Consider the following 21,440-nt stretch of genomic DNA (forward strand, 5'->3'; position numbering starts at 1 on the left):
AAGAGCCTCTCCATGGAAAGAGAAAACTATTACCTTAAATCATAATATCTCTGTATTAAGAGCTATCATTTTTGTTACATATTCGCATAGCACCTAGCATAATGGCAATCATAACCAGTAGTGATACTGTACTATTTCTTTAAAAGGAGCAACACCAAGGTAAAAATTTGTGCCAGGAAATAGGAAGTCTCCGTGCAAAAGTATTTTTTTGTGTGGTTTTTTTTTGTTGTTATTGCTGTTTATTTTTTAATGCTGAGAGTAGAAAATAATATTTCTGCCAAAAAAGCAAAGAAAAAAAGCTAATAGCATTAGATTTGCTTGAAAGAAGGAAAAAGGGGAAGATTCAGTGAAGACAATAAGGTGTGGGGTGTTATTTAGTCCCCAGATTCATGAAATAATGGACTCTGAAGCCAGGTATAATGCCCTATCCTCTAGAAGTTGTAGATAAATTAATGGCCCTTACAACGACCTACAGCTGAAACAATTCTACAGTATTTCACCTAAGAGCAAAATGCAATTCAAACATTTAGAATCATCTTTATATATTGCACATACACACCTAAAAAAAAATTAACAAGACTGTGATTTCCAGCAAGAACTGCTTACTTACAAAGAGTAACTGATTAACGGGCAGTTCTTCAAAAAGGAAAAATCAACAACATAAGGAAGTAACAATGTAAAAGTAAGCAAACTTGGAAGTATATTGGGAGGTACAGTGAAGATTATCTTACCATTCTACTAATCACGGGACAGGTTTACCTAGAACTCTGAATATGATGCAGATCAGCTGAGAAGGCTGCAGAAGGTGGCAATGAAAATGGTCAAAGGCTACAGAATATGATACATAGGGACAGTGAGTGGAAGTGGTGCCTTAATCTCTAAAGGAAACTGAAGGCTAGCGTAACAACAGCATTGAATCATAAAAAGTAGATCTACACCATACAAAAAAAAAAAAATCATTGTGTTACGCCTGCTGTGAACAAGGACATTACCAACAATTTGTGTTTTTTCATACATGGAAAGATTCATCTTGGATGGAATGGGAAGGTTGTACAGTGTTCACTGACGGAGATAACAATTATCTGTCAAGACTGACGCAGTCCCATTATTACTGTGGTAGTTGAAGGGTTTAAACAGAGGACGTCTCAAAGGATCACTGTTTTTTCTTTTTTTTTTTTTTTTTTTTTTTTTTTTTTTTACTATGAGCTTACAGATGACTGAAAAGCAGGAAGACAATCGTTGGATCAAATGTGAGATAAACCCAGTGTCTCCAATATGCTAACTATTAACACTTATTGAAATCTGGCATTTCTTAGAACGCTGGAAAGATAGGGAGGAAGGACAGCAAAGAAACGTATGCGTGAAAAAAAGAACTCCCAACAACAATACACATAATTGATGTCTGCAAAGTATGACTTAGAGATATCAATTACATCCAAGCTCTAATTTCGTACTCTAGAGATAATGTCTGGTATTTAAACTGTAACTCTAACTTCAAATTTTCAGAGACTTCTTAACCCTTACATGCTACTTATTCATGAGTGTGTTCTGATACGCTTTTACATTGCTATACACGGTTGGACATTGACCAGAATGGTAAATTTCTTTTTTGATTTCACTGTGTAATGATGATTTCCCAAGGATATATGGCAGTTTAGTAAAAAAGTACGTAAGGGTTATCCTTGAGTATGGCAAATGTGGCAAAGTCTATGAAAATTTTAAACAATACTCAAACCTCAGAATCCACTTACTAGCCTAATTTTAATCTACCACAGAAAACAGTGGGGGCAAAGACCTTCACAGCTGTTTCATGGCTTTAGCTTTTTTTTCTTCTTTAACTGCAGAGTTGACATTACTGTTAACAGCAGAACAGAAAAACATTTCCCTTAGGTATGAGTTAATGAGCATCTTCAATCATATTCATTATCTCAGCAATTTAGTTTTTCATAAGCGCGTGTATAAGGAACTAAAACATTTCTAAATCATGTCTCACCAGTTCTGATCAGCTTAAAAAAATGATCAGCTATTCTGATCTCCATGCTTACCTCGTCTGGTCTATTTAGTTACCTTTCAGGTGCATGAAACACTTGTCTTTGCATATTAAGAAATGGTTTAAAAAAAAAGACTAAGAGAAGAGTATGGTTTTCTAGAAACACTTCACACATTGTGTGCTAAAGCATAACACAGTATCTGTCATGAGGACTGCAACCACAGCATGCAGCCAAGTCACGGCACAAGAGAAGCAGCTGTGATGTCACTGTCCTTTGCAGAAAATCAGATAGACATGAGTGCTGGGAGGAACCCATCTTACATGGCAGGATGTAACACAGGTTGTGTCCTGTGCTGCATACAGGCTGCTGGTCAAAGTGGGTTCCTTTTTCCTCAGTTGCAAATCTAGCAAAAGAGGTGGACTTGCTCAACATTGGGCTCAGAAATTGCTGTTCCAAAAACCTGCTTTTCATGTTAGGAAGCAGTCAGAGAAGGACTTAGAGGCAGCATGGTGGGATTCTGCAGGGTCACGACAAAGTCTGTAGTATAGAGTAGATGCTCCTTGTGACTAAGAGTCCAGAAGAGAGCAAAGAATGAAAACTAAATTGAGTACTTGCTGATCCAGCTAATGCTAAAGTCAAGGAAATCAGCAAAGCTCCTTGAGAAATGTCACAGCTTTCTATTATCTGAGGGAGTCACTATGCATTTGATTTGAAGGCTGGGAGTAAAAGGCTGCAAAACATCAAACTTCACTTGGGGAAAAAAAAGAAAAAAAAAAGATTATTTGAGCTATTTATTGATCAGCAGGAGAATCTCTTCCTTTCTATTTGAAAGGCTGGAAGTATTTTATCAGCAGCAACAAGAAAGTTTAGAAGAAGCTGAGGGTTTTTTTTTTTAATATATAGCATATATTCATTCACTTATATGAAAATCTGAATATAAGTAAATGAAAGTGATCATATTCATATGATTGGATTCATATTTGGTTTGGGATAGAGAAAAGAAATGAAAAAGCTTCCTGGAATATTAAGAGGAATTTTATTATTCAAGGAAAAAGACATAGGAGACGTACATGCATAAGTCATGAAGAAATAATTTGAACATATCAATATAATTTGTTTCAATCAGAAAAACGCAACATGTAGTTCATTGATTATTTTTATCATCAGGCAGTTATTTTACTTGGTTAAATCTGATGGTTTAAGATACTGCTCTGGCAGTATTTTCATTAAGAATAATAACAGCTTGCCACTGTTATCTGTCACACTGTAAAATGTTATTGTATGTATTTAAAATTACAGAACGCTTTTGATGACTGGTTCAGATTTTAGATAAAAATTCAAATACCGGTCAATAAGTGCACATATTTATTCAGTATTCCTGGTAATAATTCCACGTTTAAGGGCAAGTAGGTGATATGATGATTTGAATGAGTAGCATGGTAAATAAAGTTTGCCTATCCAGGCTATTTATTCATCAGTTGGATTATTTTTTCTTACACATAGATATTTGACTACTTATAATTCTACTTAAAGATAAGACAAAAATCTGATTTTTAGGTGACTATTACTTCCTAAAATTACTATGCATTCTTGCCAAATTCCTCCAACAGTTCTAATAATTTAAATAAAACCGATCCTAAAATCTCTTAATGGCAGTCATGAGCTACAGTATTTAGCTAAGCAGAAATGCCGGACATTTCTTCAAATATGGCTTAGAATATAAGAATAAACTTTGCTTTAAGAAGACTCATAGAAGCACATTATTACAGGATTTATATCTCATACGAATCACTGAAACAGCACTGAAGGAGGAAGCCTGAAATGAAGGCTGTAGTGTAAATAATGTAACCACTGGATACTCAATCACAATTGAGGTTTTTGAGATTTATTTTTTGTTTTTTACCTCTAGGAAAGCAAAAACCTAACCAGCATGTAATCAGAAAATCAGGCTCTATACAACTTGAATTTCAAGCTCCACAAACCAGGAATCAAATCAGTATTTTTAACAGTTCTATAGTAGGTTGGATGATTGAATTTGGTCAGCCTTTAGCATGGATTTGACTGAAATCTTCAGTTTAAAACTACACTTAAATTTGCTTAATTTGTTTATATTTAGAAAGTCACTTAAAAAAATGAGTGTTTCAAGGATAAAGATTCAAAAATCAATTAAAAATGTAAATCAGTCAGAAGGAGTCATCAGGAGGTAGTGGGGAAAAACCACAAAAACCAAAAGAGACAGGGAAGTTTACTTCTGCAACATGCAATTTCAGAGTGTACATAAACTTCAGGTAGAATACTGATCTTGATCAGAAAATTCTTTGATGATCTAAATAACAGGCTCAGTATGCCTCTCCCCAAAAAAACCTGATAAATCCTGGCATGTTGCTCAGGCCAATATATATACACTCAATATCAGATGTAGCATCAACACAAGAACAGCCAGTTAAACACATTACAAGCTGGGACAAATTTTAGTATCATTAGGAACAGTTTAAAGTTTTGTTTTTAGCATTTCTGGGGAGATCATTTCTCAAGTTAAATACTATAGAATACAAACCATACTGACATAACTCTAGCTTATGCTGGTATGTATTGTCAGCCACCCATTAGCATACTATTTAATTTTGATGAGGTTTGATGATACGAATGGAAGGTCTATGCTGTTTCTGTGGGCAGATAATTCCCAATTTGGCAGATTCCTTAGAGTAATTCTTTTTTGCATGATTTTTTATCTTGAAACTTACCACTCTGGCTATTTGGTTTACTTGCAAATTTAAATATTTGATTACCCAATGAACATTAATATATGTTACTCTGGAAGTCATTATATTCTGGTACCTGACAATAATGACTGTTTATATTTCCTTCGCTTTTCAGACAATGTGCAACTTTGTATATAGCACTATATATAGCCAGCATTCTGTCAGATATAACAAGAAAAGACCTAATGAATATTAAAATGGAAGACTTACCTGACCGTCCATCCCTTTGAAAGTCCACATGGTACCATTCGCCATCATTCACCTTCTTCTGCAACGCTTTTATTTTTATAGTACCTGATCCCATGTCTAACAGCAGGTAGAGGTGGCCATCAAGCATCTCAATGGCAAAAAAGTCAACTTTCACCATCTGTGGGTGTTTGGCATCTTTTTGGTGCCTTGGCTTTCCATGACTGAAAAGAATCAAACCATTTGGCTCAGTTGTACGAAAGTCAAATGATATTGAGCCTGTTTTCTTGGCATTCCACTTTGGCAAAGAAATGAAAGACTCTGGTGTTTCAAATGTGATCGGATCTAAGGTTGCAACATTCTCACATTTAAACGCTACTACCCCGTGAATCTTCATCTTAGGATCTCCTTGCTTGGCAAGTCGAGATAACTCCAACCTGACATCATTATTTTTATATACAACCTGCAAGAAAAGTAGAAAAATTACCAAGAGAGATTGGAGCACTTTAACCAAACATATATAATCCTGAAACATTTATTATTTAATGATTAATAATAGCATACAGGTTGCTCCAAAAGTAATGCTTCCTATTTATTTCCAAGGAAACAACAACAGATACAAAGAATAAAATAACACCATTTGATAGAGCAAATTGTCATCTACCTTAGTTTTCAACATTGTCATCACCATTAGCTAATTTGTGCAGGTGAGCTGAATGAGATGTTCTTCCTTTTGTGACATTACAGCTTCATGGCCATCTTAAAAGTGGCCTATCTTTCATGTTGCTGTTGCCATTGCTGAAAAACAGCAATCTCTACTACCACATCAACATAACAGAATAGGAGGCATTATTTTGGGGGCACCTCTCATATTTAAATGCAGTAATGTACACAAACACACGCGCAAAGTAACTATTTTTATTGACTAATGATTTGATAATGGTTTTCATTAAAACCAACAAAATTGTTCTAAAAAAATACCCTTAGAGTTAATTCAAGCAATCTGAATGAATCTGCACATAACTCATACTATCAGTTACAAATTAGCTTGTGTAGCCTTCATTCTTAAAAGCTTTCTTTGCACAGTCATTCCACTCTGTTTGAGAAATATTAGATTTCTTGTTCCTCCAAACCCTTTGTCACTGTCTTAACTCTTCTGTTCATGTACAGAAAAATGCACCAAGGTCAGAAACTTTACAATTTAACATCTTTTCAGTTTGTCCTTGGGGCTGAGGAACAGTAGCATCCATGAATATCATGAAGCCATAAACAGAGAAAAATGTATCGTACAGATCAAAACAGAAAAAAAACAAAACCAACAACAATAGAAAAAAATGGGACCATCTCTGAGCCAGTTCAGTTGGACAAAAGATAAAAACACAAATATTTTCCTGACTGTACAGTTTTATCTGAAAAATGAAAAACAATATTAGTTTTAAATCCAATTGACCCCCACAACAAATGTTTTTGCCTCAAGTTGCATTTTTACTCTGTCCTGAGAAACTTAACACAATAATTACACAATATTCAAGTCTTCATTAGTATACTCTGAAATTGCCTCAATTTCTAGGTTGTCAAGGATAAAAGGACTGTTTAAATGAAGCTATCCAATCACAGAGGTAGCATGACTACTTTGTCAGTATTCTTCCTTATTCAATAAATGATTTACCTATGCTAAAATACCACTGGAGGGCTGAATACAACTATATGGTGACACAAGCTAAAACATTCATCTCTGCTTCTAAGGTTACACCTCCACTAGCAAGCAGTTTTGAGCAACAGCAACAGCTCAAGAAATCAGTTGTGTTCAGGATTCTTCATCGACAACCATACATCGATCTGAACCTGATCACGTCTGGCATCTTATTCAGTGCTGCAATTCTACAATGTATTCTGAAGCTGTCTGAAAGACCAGTTGCTGGTTTAGACCTTAGAGTGTGCTTGATGAATACTTAGGTTTCAGAGGAAATAAATCTCTGGCCTAACTCTGAAATCCAGTAAGCAAGCAAAGTGGAAGACCTACAGTATGTACAAGAGACAAGTATGCGCAACAGAACTGTGCTACTGTTACAAATAAAAACCCTAGCATACATGCAACATAAGATAGTATACCCCACAAGGAACAGTTGTTAGTGAAAAATGCTAAACATAATATATACTAAAAATATGGTTGATAAATCACAAACTGTTTAATCTGAGAATTAAGTTCTTTCAAATTATGTCATTATTATTCCATGATTATCAACCAAGTAACATAAAGTAGCAGAGCCATTCTACACATATCCTAAAATCTAAGAAATAAGGCCATTTTTACATTTTATTTCAGGGTTTAATTCTAACACTGTTGCTCTCCACGGAGCTGTATATTTCCAAAGATGACAAATAACCCTCATTTGTGGCTTCCTGATAGCAGGAAGAATACTCTGCCACTGGGAGGCAGATAATGTATTGCCCGCCTTGAGTGAATATATAATAACTGTGTGCAGTTTGATTAACTTGTAATCTCAGAGAATAACGATACACACATTATCAAGAAATCCTGGAGTACCTCAGAGATCACAACTTACTCAAAGCAACTTAGAAGATCAAAAAATATTAAAGAATAAGCATGCACAAGTCATCTCCTATTAGGAGAACCTTCTGTTTTCAGAGTGATGAGAGCCAAAAGGCAGAAGAATGCTGCAAGAAGCTAGTAGACTGGCAGGCAAAATTACTTAGTGATATTTGATCTTAAAAGACATTGACCTGATCACTTCCTACGGTAACAGAGGTTTTGCAAAGCGTTCATCTCATCCAAAGAAGTCATAAGAGGAAACCTTTCTATAATGTGCAGAAGATCATTACAGTCAGACTGAAGGATGAGGTAAAAAGGAGGAACAAATGGGTTCTCATTAGAACTAAATCATGGTGTTGACAATGAAAGTAATTAAGGCAACAAAGAACATGAAGAGAAAATATTCTTTAATTGTCATCCAAACAAAGGCAGGTACAAAGATAACACAAATGAGAAAAAGAATTGCTTGTTTATGGGCATAAATTCAAACTGTTTGCTCTTACTGAAAGCTGCTCGACTGAATAATAAAAGATGGTAGTTAATACAACTCAGAAAACCTGAACTGAAAAGAGGAGAGCTAAGCTTTACTTTGTGTCTAAAATGGTTCTATTGGCTTTGAAATCCTTAGAATATTAATTTTAGTCTCATGAAATAGACAATTTGGAACTGAAATATCAGGATATTTTATTAAAACAAAAATATAAACAATAATTAAAGACCATAACTGAAATAAATTGTTAATTCAGTTGGCATTTGGAAGTCTTATTCCTGGTGCTACACTGAAGTTTGTATCTCTCCCCTACACTTCCTGTTCATAGAGGATGCACTCACCCGTCCTTGAAGCTAAACAAAAAGGGGAAAAACAACAACAACAACAACAACACAATATGTTCACAAACAAAAAAATAGTCATTGGAAGTGTGGAAAAGAACTGACAGTACAGAATAATTATGAGGCTAATATCTGCTTTACAACTCACGCAGGTATATATGCTTTAGGATTGAGAGCCTCTAGGGCACAAGTGAATTCAATTTGGAAATGTAGGCCTCATTTTTTATTTTTTTGAGGATTTTTTCTTTCCTTCTCAGTACACATAAGGGTAAATATTTCTTAATTGTGCAGATATTATCCAATGCTAATTACACTCAAGATACCCTTCGTATTCTTCAATGTTAGCTATGTAGATTATCCCTCAAACAAAGATAAGGATCCACAATTAAACCAAGTGAATGTAATTTGTAAAGGAGAAATATCTTTGAGTCACAATCAACTTCACTCTACTTGGTACACTTGCAGTTTTTCTGTGCTTCTCTAGGATCTATTGGGCTGCCCCTGGTAAATAGCTTCCTTACTCTCATGCTCTAATACCTAAGTTTAAACAACATAATTTTCCTATGCATGAACCTACATGCCCTAAAGGAATTGTACTGTGCTATTAAAAGCTCCATGAATTTTTCTTTCATTGAATGTATTAACTCCTTTTAATATTAAGAAAGGGACAAGACCCTGGTCTTTAAAATATCTAATAACCTAGTTCTTGGAAACTACAAAAGGTCACTTAAACTCTCAAGATAAAAGGAGCAGTTCACAATTTCACTTGTTACTTGCAACAGAAAAATCCAAAGTGCGGAATAGAACTGTTTCCCAGAAGAGAAGGGACATATGTAGCAATTCACATCAAGATGAAAGCACCCTCTATCATCAAGGCCAACCGCACACCAGGTAACATGATATGACATAGCTGAGCCTCACTAAATAAATCCAGCTAAGAAACAGCAAATATTAACTTAAACTCAGCACTCTCTTTAACATGGCCTCTGGACATCTTGGCACACAAGTGGAATTAATTCATCTTTTCCAAAGATATATAATTTATAGGTAACCAGGGCCTTAACAAGCAAAGAACTCCAGGGAAGAAATTAAGAATTGACTGCAAATCTTGCCAGAGGTCATGGTGTCTTCATCAACAAAAAAACGGAGTATAGCAGCCAATAAAAATATATTCTTCAGTTGGTAACCTATAACTGTATGAAAGACTTTGAGAAAAGGTGAAGGAGAAAACTAGTAATGTCTCTAATATCAGCAGTACATCCTAAACACACAAACATTTGGTAGTTTTACTACCAGATGAGAAGAGCAGACATAATAAAAATGTTAGTATGAATAAAACCTTATCAGTTCTCTTTAATTTCCTGATCTTATTCCATGAAATTTAAAACCAGGAAAAATGAAAAGAATGAAGATTTTGACACCACTCCCAACACAGAGTCCAAACTTTTCCATACGAAGGATTTCCTTTGTATTCTTCACATCAAATATTATCAGTGAAGAAACAGCATTACTCTAAAATAAATGTTTCACAAGACTGACCATTATGTTAGTAACAAGCCTCCTTCCAATCACTGCGATTTAAAAACCTTTGAACTACAGTGAAGGATTTCTTTTTCTAAATTATTTACATTATGAAAGCAAAACAGGGTCTCAAGGAAGCAAGTCACATTGTCTCATTTGTAACATCTAAGTTGCCTCAGAATAATAAAATCAAACAGCAGTTTAGGATAGCAGTTTAGTTAGGAGAAGCCTATTTACTTAAAAGGGAGGTGAAGAAAAATACATTTCTAAATGCTATTTGAATCAATCCATGCTCTAAATCTGTTGGTTGTTTTTTTGTTTGTTTGTTTGTTTTAAGTGCAACAGAAGTATTTATGTTACCATAGAGCAGTACTTTTGTACTTTCATGAAACCTGTACCACCTGGTTGGTTACTACAACTTCACCACAAACAGTGGCAATTAATTCTCTAAAATGGAGACCCATATGATCCAAAATGGCTCAGGTAGGTCCTGCCAACTTACTGTTTTATGCTGCCCAGTGAAGTCAGCAGGAGATAATTTACTGATGTCAGAAACTGTAGCAATAGAATTACAGTAACTGAAGCCTGCTTTAACAGTCCCTAGAATCTCCCTACTCCATTGAGAACTATCTTGTGCATACAGCATCACATTCTTCAGAAATCCAAAATGCAAAGCTAACCATTGAGAGCTTTCACATATTTTTTGGTATTTACTGAAAGGTTTTGAGCAACTCCATGAACGTTAGCCTCTCAGAGGATAGCTGTCATTTTGCTAATATGCCTCAATTCATTTCCTACTTACAAAACAAATATAGCAAGCATTACAATAGCAACACATTATTTACGTAAAACTTAAGGAGCCCTACTTCAAAGGCTTACAATGGACTGCACTTCTGAATGTAACATGAATGAAACCATCTATACAAGCCTCTACGTTTATGAATCTTTGTATACCTACTTTGTCTTATGAGACAGAGAAAAGATTAGTAGGTATAATGAAATAGTATCTCCAAGGAAATAATTGATTAATTCTCAGATGAAGTGGCTTGACTTTTTCTGGAGTGGATGTGTGTGTGGTGGTCAAGGCTTTGGGGGCTGGGTGAGATATTTTGGAAGTGGTTCATTTACATCACCAAACCAAAAATAAACATCCAGTTGGAGGTAAGCCCCAGGAGAACAGGATATGGTTCTGTAGTGTAGATACCTACACGACTGAAGGAAATGGAAATACATGCATTTTGTTGCATCATTTTAGGTAACTGGTATGATCTGGGAAACTGCTCTGCAACTTTCAGCTCAAAGAAAGTGCCAATATAATGGAGCTAGAAAAAAGAAAACAAACAACAAAAACACACAACAAGAACACGTGCAGTGATCAACTATAGTGCTCCAAATTCCATGAAATATATATCTAGGAGATCCACATTAATTTCCTGTCTCTTTTTCTTGTTTACTCTTGAGCATTCAAAATGATGGAGCAGAAGCACTCCAGATGCCTTTTGATAAAATCACACTTGGTTCCTCGATGACGACAGAAGAAGAAACCCAGGTGTAAGCTACTGATTGCCCAAGTCTAAAGGAGCACTGAACACAGCTTCAGTTATCAAACTATGAAAAATAAAATAGTACTTCATTATTGGAAACATGGAAATCAGCTGTATTAGGCCTGCCCCTGCTAAGGGCGGTGGCTTTTTCAAAATACAAAACATTTTTTCAAAGCTCACACATTATTCATATGACATGATCATATACTTTGTTTTGGTTTATAGTTTTAGATATAAAAAGAAAAAAAATTAAATGGCACATACTCTCCACAGAATATTTTGCCCTAAAAGGTAGAAATAATAAAAGAGTAATTAGAATAACACTTGCTGTTAGAAGTCAGAGATAGTAAATCCAGAGATTTGAGTTTAACCTGGATCTGAATGCTTCCCAGAGAGCTTAACCTCTCTTTGCTTCCCTATAAAATGGGTATGCTACTTCCTCACATGCTAGAAACTTGTAAGAAGGCTGAAGTTTGCAACATCAGCATCTGTCTGGTAGAACCTGACTGAAGATGAGTAATATTTACTCAAATTTCCTACAGGAAACATTCTTCCCATTTTCTGCTGAAGGACCACAGGGATCACTGTGACCAAAGAGTATGATATTCTAATTTTCTAGCATGCAACTACAGACTATACAGCATGTTGGCCATTTAAATGGAAAAATAAAATGTACTCAATCAGTTCAGAAACTACACTCAATAAAAGCTAAACTTGAATATTACCTGTCTCAAGGTCAACAAAACAATGTATTATGCTTTGCCATGATGGGTTAATGACATACTGAAGGTCTAAGTAGAGATAATAATGATGTGATGATGTGGCTCCTCTTAAGCATTACAAGATATATTGCATAGACTTCTGTTCACAGGAAACAGACATACCTATTGCACACAATAAATATGTTTCTTAAAACTGTGTGTTATCATATCCCTGCAAATTCTAGGTAGGCAATTTGGCACCAAAACAAAATGGACAAGCTAGAATAATTATATGGAATTCCAACATGAAATCAACAGGACATGTGAAAATCAGCTACTGCCCCCAAACAATGGTGTTAAAAGAACGTAAAGAATGGAGCAACAAATAGCTTACAATTTAGTAAAGGGAAGATATCAATTATTTTAAGGCAATCAAAAATGTGGCAATAGGTACATACAATCATAGAAATGAATCCAGTATTACTGGAAATGGAATTAAAGTAAGGGAAACATACTGAGCTTACAGCTATGAAAAACTACCTATTTGCTTTGCTTAAGATTCACTGGAAAAATCACCTCTTTCATGCATCAGTCACTTGTTACCACAATTAATACAACGGTGAGAGCTGATTTTGTAGCTCTACTGGTCTCTTCTGCTGGAGCTACAAACACTGACTTCAGAACTGTTTGGTTCTTTTCTCCTCTGCTTTGACAGTCTGAATAGAGACATCTAAGGAGTGTGCCAGAGAAAGCTTTATATATTGCTTCCATGGAGAGAGAAGTTATTGTTGTATCGTTTAACATGTTATATTAGCAGAAATTTGAAAATCAACATTTTTTTTAAACAACCTAGATAACAGGATTGTTGTTAAATTTTTTCAGCCTGCTGTGGACACAAGGCTTTTGAAAATCCTTTTTTTTTCCTCTCTTCAATAGACTGTTTTGTTATTCCCTGTATGCCCTGCTGTCTGCTGCCAGGCTGCTAAATGTTTCTGACTGTGGTTGCTGTGTTCTCTGTTTTCAAGAAATTGGTTCAAGGTTTCTGTTCATCCCCCACCCGCCTTTTTTATTTTAATTGCCCATGGCAAAGATTCATAGAAATTTCTTGGCAACATCTAAATTGCAGAATTCAGGAACAAGTTGGTTCCACAGAATTTCTATTAGCTCCTAAGCAGGAACAAAGCTTCCAACAAGACATAAGTCACAAATTAAAACCAACAGAAACAAAAAATAACCAAAAGGAAAACAAAACGTATTATTTGAAGCAAAAACAGCTTCACACTAATACCTTAAATAACACTTAAGGAAGAAAACAAACAATATACTACATTCAGTGACTGGAAAACTAAAGGGATACAGGAAAGTCACTTGTGCTGAATTTCTGCTTTTTCCTCCCTTTTCTGTCTCGTTGCATCTAGAATTACTAAAGGTTAATTCTGCATTAAATACAAAAAAACCACTATTTTTTCTTTCTGCATGTGGTGGTATTACACTCATACACAGCTAAGCTCCACCACCCCACTCTCACCTTCCTCTTACTCAACAGTACATGGAAGAAAAAATGGGAGGAAAAAAGGGTTTCTGAGTTAAGCAGCAGCTCAATTAAACGGATAGGGAAAAAAAAAATAAAGCAAAGACAAAGACAATTATTCTCTACATCTCATCAGCAGTTAATGTTCAACTACTTTTCAGGAAGCAGGGAGTCAACAAAACTACCTTTAATTAGGCTATCTCCCCTAAGGACAAAAAATGGCCACAAAAAGAGCAGAAGAATGAGTCTCAAACTGAATACAAAAGGCAACATGGACCCTACACAGAATCCAAGTTTGGGAGGTCAGTGATCTGTAGATACCGAGCAACAAAAAGTCTATGAGAAAAAAGAAATAAGTGACAAATATAGGTAACCCTACAAGTCTTCACATACCTGAAGGAAATATTTCATATTAGCCATGTTTTCAGACATATATAAAAGCAAGTGAGTGCAGTCTGCAATTTTATGTAGAACATCAGTTCTGCACATCCTTTCGTGAAATTAGGGGTTTATTCTACTCATTACTGGCTTTCTTTCAGCCTCTTTCATCAGTATATTAGTAACTGCCAACTGATGTCTCTCAGCCTTCTTACTTCTCCAGAATAATAAATTCTCAACTGGCTTTTTCCTCTCATTCTCTCACACTCGTGTGGCTGCTCTTGTATCCAGCTGAATAGCTAGCTCTTGGCTGTGGCTTTTTCTGGCTGCTTTCCCTTTTGGACTCATTTGCTCCATTTCCTGATTCCTGCTTTGAAAGAACCTTCTGTCCCACTGCTGGGCAAATAGCCCTCTAATGTTGGGCTGAAATGCCATGGCTATTGTATAAACTCACAGCTAGACTCCACGTAGATAGTGTTCTTCCTTTCTGCTTTGTTGGCTTGCTATTCATTCAGTAAAGTTGGCTACTGGCTGACCAGCTATAGAAACTTTCATTTTCCCATTCTGGCTGCTAGCACAGTACCTAACTAGGTTGCAGCTCCCCAGTTTCTGTTTGTGATACTGAAACAAAAACAGTTTATGGAGATACTGGTTACATTCTGTCTTAACATGACAGCTAGATAGTCTTAAAACAAAATCTCCAGCCAAAGCAGTAACTTTCATCTCTTTTCACATCCAATTCCTGAAAGATATCTAGAAAAATTGTTCCTTACTTTCACCTGCCTGCTCCTTCAAATCCTTACAGTTTTTTTTTTTTTTAAACTTTATTTTACACTTTTCAATAGTATAAATTCTGAAAAACTCATTACATTGGCGTTTCCAAGCACACTGCCTTCTCAAATACAAGTGAGAATTAGAAGCTAAAATTTCTGTAGTACTTATGCAGAGTAGGAGGAAAATTGGGACTCTTCCATTCCAAATGCTGATCTGTGTGTATGACTAAAAGCAATTTATAAATTTTCAAGAAAAAGATGAGCTTGATTCATGAGATATTTTTAAGGCATCTCTTTTATCTTCATGGCATCTCTAATTATCACCTACCTATGAGCCATGTTATTTTAGCTGTCCTCTTTATGAGGGAGTGCAATGTAACGGCAAGGGGGAATAGTTTTAAACTAAAAGAGGGAAGATTTAGTTTAGATGTTAGGAAGAAATTCTTCACTCAGAGGTTGGTGAAGCCCTTGCACTGCTGCCCAGATCTGTGGGTGCCCCATCCCTAGAGACGCCCAAGGCCAGATTGGATGGACCCTGGACAGCCTGAGCTGGTGGGGAGCAGCTCAGCCCATGGCAGGGGTTGGGGCTCAGTGGGGTTTTAAGGACCTTCCAACCCAGGCCATGTTGTGGTTCTATGAAAATAAATTTGCTGAACCAAGCCAATTATCCTAATAATAGTAAAGAACAGGGATGCATTACTTGATGTCCAAGACGTGGCATATTCCTGCAGCGAGAGAATAAACCTGAGTATGCATACTGAAGTATGACGATTCTGACAGGTAGCCTCCAAACCTGTGATTTTGGTGTCAGCTTAGTGCTGACATTTAGTGCTGAAATTCCCATTCAGTTCTGTATTGAGTCTTCAGCCTCAAGCCAAATCAATTCTTTTGACAGATCATCAGTAAGAACATATAATACTCTATCAAACTTTGTCTAAAAACATTGAACAAGAAGAGCTTGCCAAATAAAATGAACTACCAACTAGTACCTACACAAGGTATTCACTGGTTATTGGTATCTACTATAAACATAAAATGTTATCAATGTACAGATATGCAAATAAAATGAGTTTCCTAAAATATTTTTTGCTAACGAATGTATCTCACAATAAACACACCTCACAGCATTTATTTGGACAATACCAATGAAGAAAGCTAATTCTTAGTAAAGGGTAGACAGTGCAATTAAACATTTCTCATTTCCCCATGAATTGAATGTTTCAGCAATGTTCTGACACTTGTTTTTAGCTTTAAAATGTTCTTATTTTTTCAAATTTCAAATAAACTGTTCAACTTTAAAGAGCCTTTTAATATCAAGTACATTTTGATATATCATGTCAAAAGAGTGGGAGGAAAAATCAGTATTTTCTCAGGCAAAAATCACTTTCTAACTATTTTCAACAAAACATATCAACGGGCACGCCACGCAATAAATGCACTGAATTAAGCATAAATGAAAAATCATTCAAGAGTACACCAGGCTTTTAGTAGCCCCACCTATCCTACTAACTGTTCTTTGTATTCATCTCTGTATGACTATATTCAGAAGAAAAAAGACAAATTCAAAGCTAGTCAAAGATTTATAGCATGCATTTTCTTGAAAAAAGTCTGCCAAAATTAGGCTCATGATTGTACTATCAGTTGTGCAGTTTCAATCCCTCTGAAGCCACTATTTACTAGTTAAAGACTATGAAACCCTGATAGATCCAAGACTGATTCAGAATTGAGATGTTAATTATGCCTAATAGAAAACTTTAAAATGAATTCAGAATAGGCACACTCCAAAATAAATATATTTGGAGAAAATATCAAGTGAGCAGACAGTTTTAAAACAATGGAAAATTGTCTAAGGTGTTAGTCTTAACACAAGCCAATAAACACCATCAAGTAATGAGACTAAGCTTTGCCACATCACCTGTGTGATCTTGTCAGAAAACAAAAGGGCACATCAGGCTTTTATAAACCAAAAGCTGAACTCATCATTCCAGTCTGGAACTGGTTTGACTTTTCAAGAGGTAGTTCTTGAAGACAAAAGCTACCAAGAGGCAGACTGGAGGCTCTCTGCTTTAAGAAACAGTAACACAAATAACAAGCTCCTGGAAAATCTGATCTGCTCATGTTATACCCCGTTTACGTTCAGCTCCTTTGTAGGAAGGATTCTTTTCGTGTTGTTGGGCAGACATTCAGAACTGATAAACAGGGGAAGGAACTGTATTAAAAATATGAACAAAACCCCCCGGTACCTTCTGAGGGCTTCATCTTAAAAGAGAAAGAATTTTCAAAACATACTCCATTTCTTGTACCACTTTGTTTTTTAGAAGCCCCTTTAGCGAAGTGAAAGTTACAACCATCTATGTGTTGAAGAATACTTTTCACAGTTCTCCATCTCGGAGCTCTCAGCACAGTCTCCTAGCTGATTACTGCTAAACATTTTCAAAAGACAAGCTTGAAAACACAAATCCTTAGCCATCCTTGATATTAATAGTCATTGATTCAACAGATACAGTTTTCATGGCATAATTTTTTTGGTAAGTGAAGTCTATTTTTAAATCTGTCTCATGGGAATGATCAATTTGACAGCTTTCATGCTTCCTAACAGCTTCCTCTATGCTTATAAGTAAAAAGAAGCCAGCAAAGTAATTAACGTGACTTATTTAACCTTGGAATATCTGTTTTTAATCTTTACTTAGCTTAAGTTTGCAATTTATTGCAGACAGTTTCAGTTGGCATCATGAATTATATCACAAGTCACTACTGCTAACCTGTGGTCAGTTCACAAAACGTTCTAGAACTACTAAATCTGGTCAGATTTTTTTATTTGTTTGTCAGGAAAAAAGCAAATGTGCTCCCATTCATCTCTCCTGCTATCATTTAGATGGGATATAACTGGTTCTGAAGTTTTCATGCCCATTTTGGTACATCAGCTTTTCACTTCTTGAATAAAGAAAAACTGAACATGAAAGACAGATCAACCAAAAGTATTTCTACAAACCATTGCAGTGTCAGCTGCCCTCAGTCTTTTTTTTTTTTTTTTTTTTAATATACATATGCACAGGTAACATAGGTACATATCAAGAGCTGCAAACACCTGAAAAATCAGTTATGACCTTTTGAATGAACATCTGTTTGAACATACCAGAACATTAAGCTATTCACATAGCTGGCTTAGAAAAAATATTTTTACCTTCCATTTTGATATTTTCCCAATGTTTTAAGTGCGTAGCAACTATTTTTAATGAAAATGTGGGTAAAATATAAACCTATATTCTTCGTCTCAACATAACAGAAAATTCTGAGGAGCCAAAGAACAGACGCACTTTGACAATTAGATGATACCATGACTGGCTTAATAAGGACATCTAGATTTTTATATTTCTACAATTTCTTTTTTCTATTTGGTAAATAAGATATATTGTAGTGTAAGCATTTAATCCTTACTACTGAAAAGTAAAGAAAGAGTTCTTCTCTATATTCCTTTCAGTTTCCCCAGTGAAGATTTAGAAATCATTTACCACATGATGGTAAAGCAGCATCCCTGTGTTTCCAATGGCTCTTAAACAAGTGAAACTGTTTGTGTGGAACTCTTTGAAAGAAAACAATTTGCTTTTTTCTTATACAACTACATTAATTCCATAACATAATCACTGTGTTTGAAGCAACTGGATTTTAAAACTCTTGTTTCAAAACGTGACTAAATAAAAAGGGAATTGAAGAACATTATATCCTAAATAGATACTCCATTCCAAACTTCAGTTCTTATTACAGTCCTACAGTAGACTACGCAATTTTCTGGAAGAATTATAATGAGCACTGCCTAATTTTCTTTGTTGTTTTTTCTTTTTCTTAAACTGGTGAAACAATTCACTTATGTCAATAATCACAATTTTTTTTTTCCTGATAAAATAATAAATTCTAAGCAAAGGATTCACTTAATGACTTAATTCTTCAGAAACAGCATATGTAAATCAATTCACAAATCTTCAAAAAATTGCCTAAATAAAACCATTAGAAATATTATCAAAATAGTTGTACAAAAATAATTTCAACTGCCAACATAGAAACATGCTGTAAAGTCTGGGAATGGACTTAAATTCAGAGTACTCAAACTTCACCACCATTCACTGCAATTTTGCAGCAATGAGAAGATTCTCAGAAATTCAGTGAAGCCTTTCCTTATGAGCAAAGGGTCTCAACATAAAAGCAAAGGACAGACTAACTAACTCTCAAGTTGTTACAGAAATGAAAGTATGCCACTACCAGCAGTAAACTTGTATATCTCGAAGACAAAGGATGTAGGGACCTCAACAGGGACATCTAGCTAATCACACAAGCCAATTTAACTTGGACTTTGGTGATGTATTACAGTATGTTTTCACAAATATTTCTGTTATTTTAATGCATTGGTGCAATATAAGCATTGCTCTGAAAGTAATGCCTCTTGTTTTTTTTTTATGTTGGCCCACGACATCAGAGATGGATGTAGGTGGCATGACAGTACAGGCTGACCCTTCCCACCAATGTTTCATTACATTTTGTTTCCATGTGCTGCTGATGACAGCAGCAGGTCAGTCCGGAAGTACAAAGAAATAAGAAATAATTGTTCCCAGTGACATTCACTAACACCTGCTGAATAATTAGGGAGATCAAACAGTGGATGTTAACCCACAGTGAGGCAGTGGGTGGTGCATGTCAGCAGTGATGACAGTGATGCAAAAAACAAGCTTCATACTGGATGGCCACTCGGCTGTCACATCACAAAAGGAAGAGCATCTCAATCAGCTCATCCACGTGAATCAGTAGATTATGACCAGAGAACTTTGTGAAGACATGAATATCACCTTCAGTGAATTGGAAATTATAATGGCAACGTTACAATGTCACAAAGTTCACGCCACGTGGGTCCTCCAAATACTCACAGAAAGAAAACTGTTTGAAATCTATCAGGACCTACTGATCTAAGATGAAGCAGAAGGTTTCCTGGATCACATCAGCAATGAGACACAGCATTAACGAAGTCAAAACAGCAGTCCATGGACTACAACATGTGAATTCCCCATTGAAAGAAAAGTTCAAGATGCAGCCCTCAGCAGGCAAAGAGATGTATGCAGCCTTTTGGGATAGGAAAGGGGTGATCCTTCTGAGCCCACACAAACCATCAACTCTGACCATTACACTGCAATTCTGGCTAAGCTGAAAGCTCAAACTTTCAGAGTCAGTCCAGAAAAGACAACAACTTTTCTATTACAACACGGTCATACAAAACCCCCATACCATAATGAAGACTGTGGAGCACATTGCTGATCTTGGCTAGACTGTCCTACTACACACCCGGTATAATCAGGATTTAGCACCTTCTGACTTTCATCTGTTCAGGCTGATGAAAGATAGACTCTGTGAGCAACACCTGCCTAGCAATGATGCCATCACTGCAGCTGTGAAAAAGCAGGTCATCTCTGCTGGTACAGGTTTTTATGAGTGCAACATGCAGACTCCTGAACACTGCTGGTGAAAAAGCACTGCTAATATTGGGACAGTACTGAAAAATAGCGATTTATGGCATTACTGGGATTCTTTGTGGTAGTTTCCATGAAAATAAACAGGAGACATTACTTTCAGAGCAATCTAAGTACATCAATAAATAGCTGTCACTAATATAGCATATTACTAGTTAATGTAGAAGAAATGCCAGGGCATAGTCCAAAATTGCAGGGTATTTTCTTTTTTGTTTGTTTGTTTTTTAACTAAGTGATCTTAAAAATACATATATTTCCCAATAAGGGACAGAGAATTTTGATTGATGTAGTGGAGAATGCATATAAGTATTGCTCTCAAACACTCTTTAAGCCTTTCAACATTCAGGACAGAGACAAGTTAAGACTTCCTCATTCATGATTCTGAAGAAACAATCTCAACATTTTATTCCCAGTTTGTCTGCTTCTGCATTTTTTCCGTTGTCTCTGGAAATCCTACGTGTATTTTGTGATCTTTTTAATCTGAATTCTCTCACACAGTGCAAAGTATTCAATTTTTTTCCCCAATAGAGTGATCAATGAAAAATAGAAAAGGATTTTCTTTTCAAACATTTTCTTGGAACAATTTTTCCTGTATCTTGCATATTTCCATTTTAATCCTGATTCTGCTGAGTCGTGATGAATATTTATTTATTCTCATCTTTAGAGATATAAATATTTATGAGCAGAGCAGTGGCTGACTGGCACCTTGTATCATCTAAGAAACATATGCACACTGGATATATAAGATGGAATTTCTTTTTCTATCCATAAGACTTGCCTAAAGGAGATGGAATATATTGTTCCTTATGGTCATTATTGCATATGTACATAATCAATAGCTCAGTATATGTCACTTCCAGCCTCCACAGCAGGAGATAAACATAAAAATCTTATGAATGCTGAGGGCTATTCAGTATGAAATGGATGAATTTTCTGTTGGTATTTCAAAGCATAAACATTTGGAAAATCCCATGCATTTGAGAGGAATTTGTCCTGAGTAACTCCAGAGCTCCCTTCTATTGATTCCACTCTACCCTCATGCAAAGCATACACAAGACCTCAAAGAAACAGTGTTAGTGTGTATGGGAGAGAAAATGTCTTTTCTGAAGATTGTCTCCTTTATGGAATTATTATCTTAAAGCCCTTTGTGTTTAC

General features: G+C 35.7%; 1 protein-coding gene across 21 annotated transcripts in view; it reads right to left on the reverse strand.

The window, feature by feature from the left end:
- Nucleotides 1-21,440, reverse strand: part of NRXN1 (neurexin 1) — a gene marked incomplete at both ends in the record, with an annotated part of 632,844 nt that overhangs the window by 390,250 nt on the left and 221,154 nt on the right. For all 21 annotated transcript variants that reach the window (XM_079550649.1, XM_079550648.1, XM_079550645.1 and 18 more), the window contains one exon: nt 4,964-5,402. In XM_079550649.1, coding sequence (XP_079406775.1) covers nt 4,964-5,402 — 439 coding nt within the window. The remainder of the gene's footprint in view (nt 1-4,963; nt 5,403-21,440) is intronic.

This window comes from Tetrao urogallus, assembly GCF_951394365.1.
Source record: "Tetrao urogallus genome assembly, chromosome: 2".
Taxonomy (NCBI): domain Eukaryota; kingdom Metazoa; phylum Chordata; class Aves; order Galliformes; family Phasianidae; genus Tetrao; species Tetrao urogallus.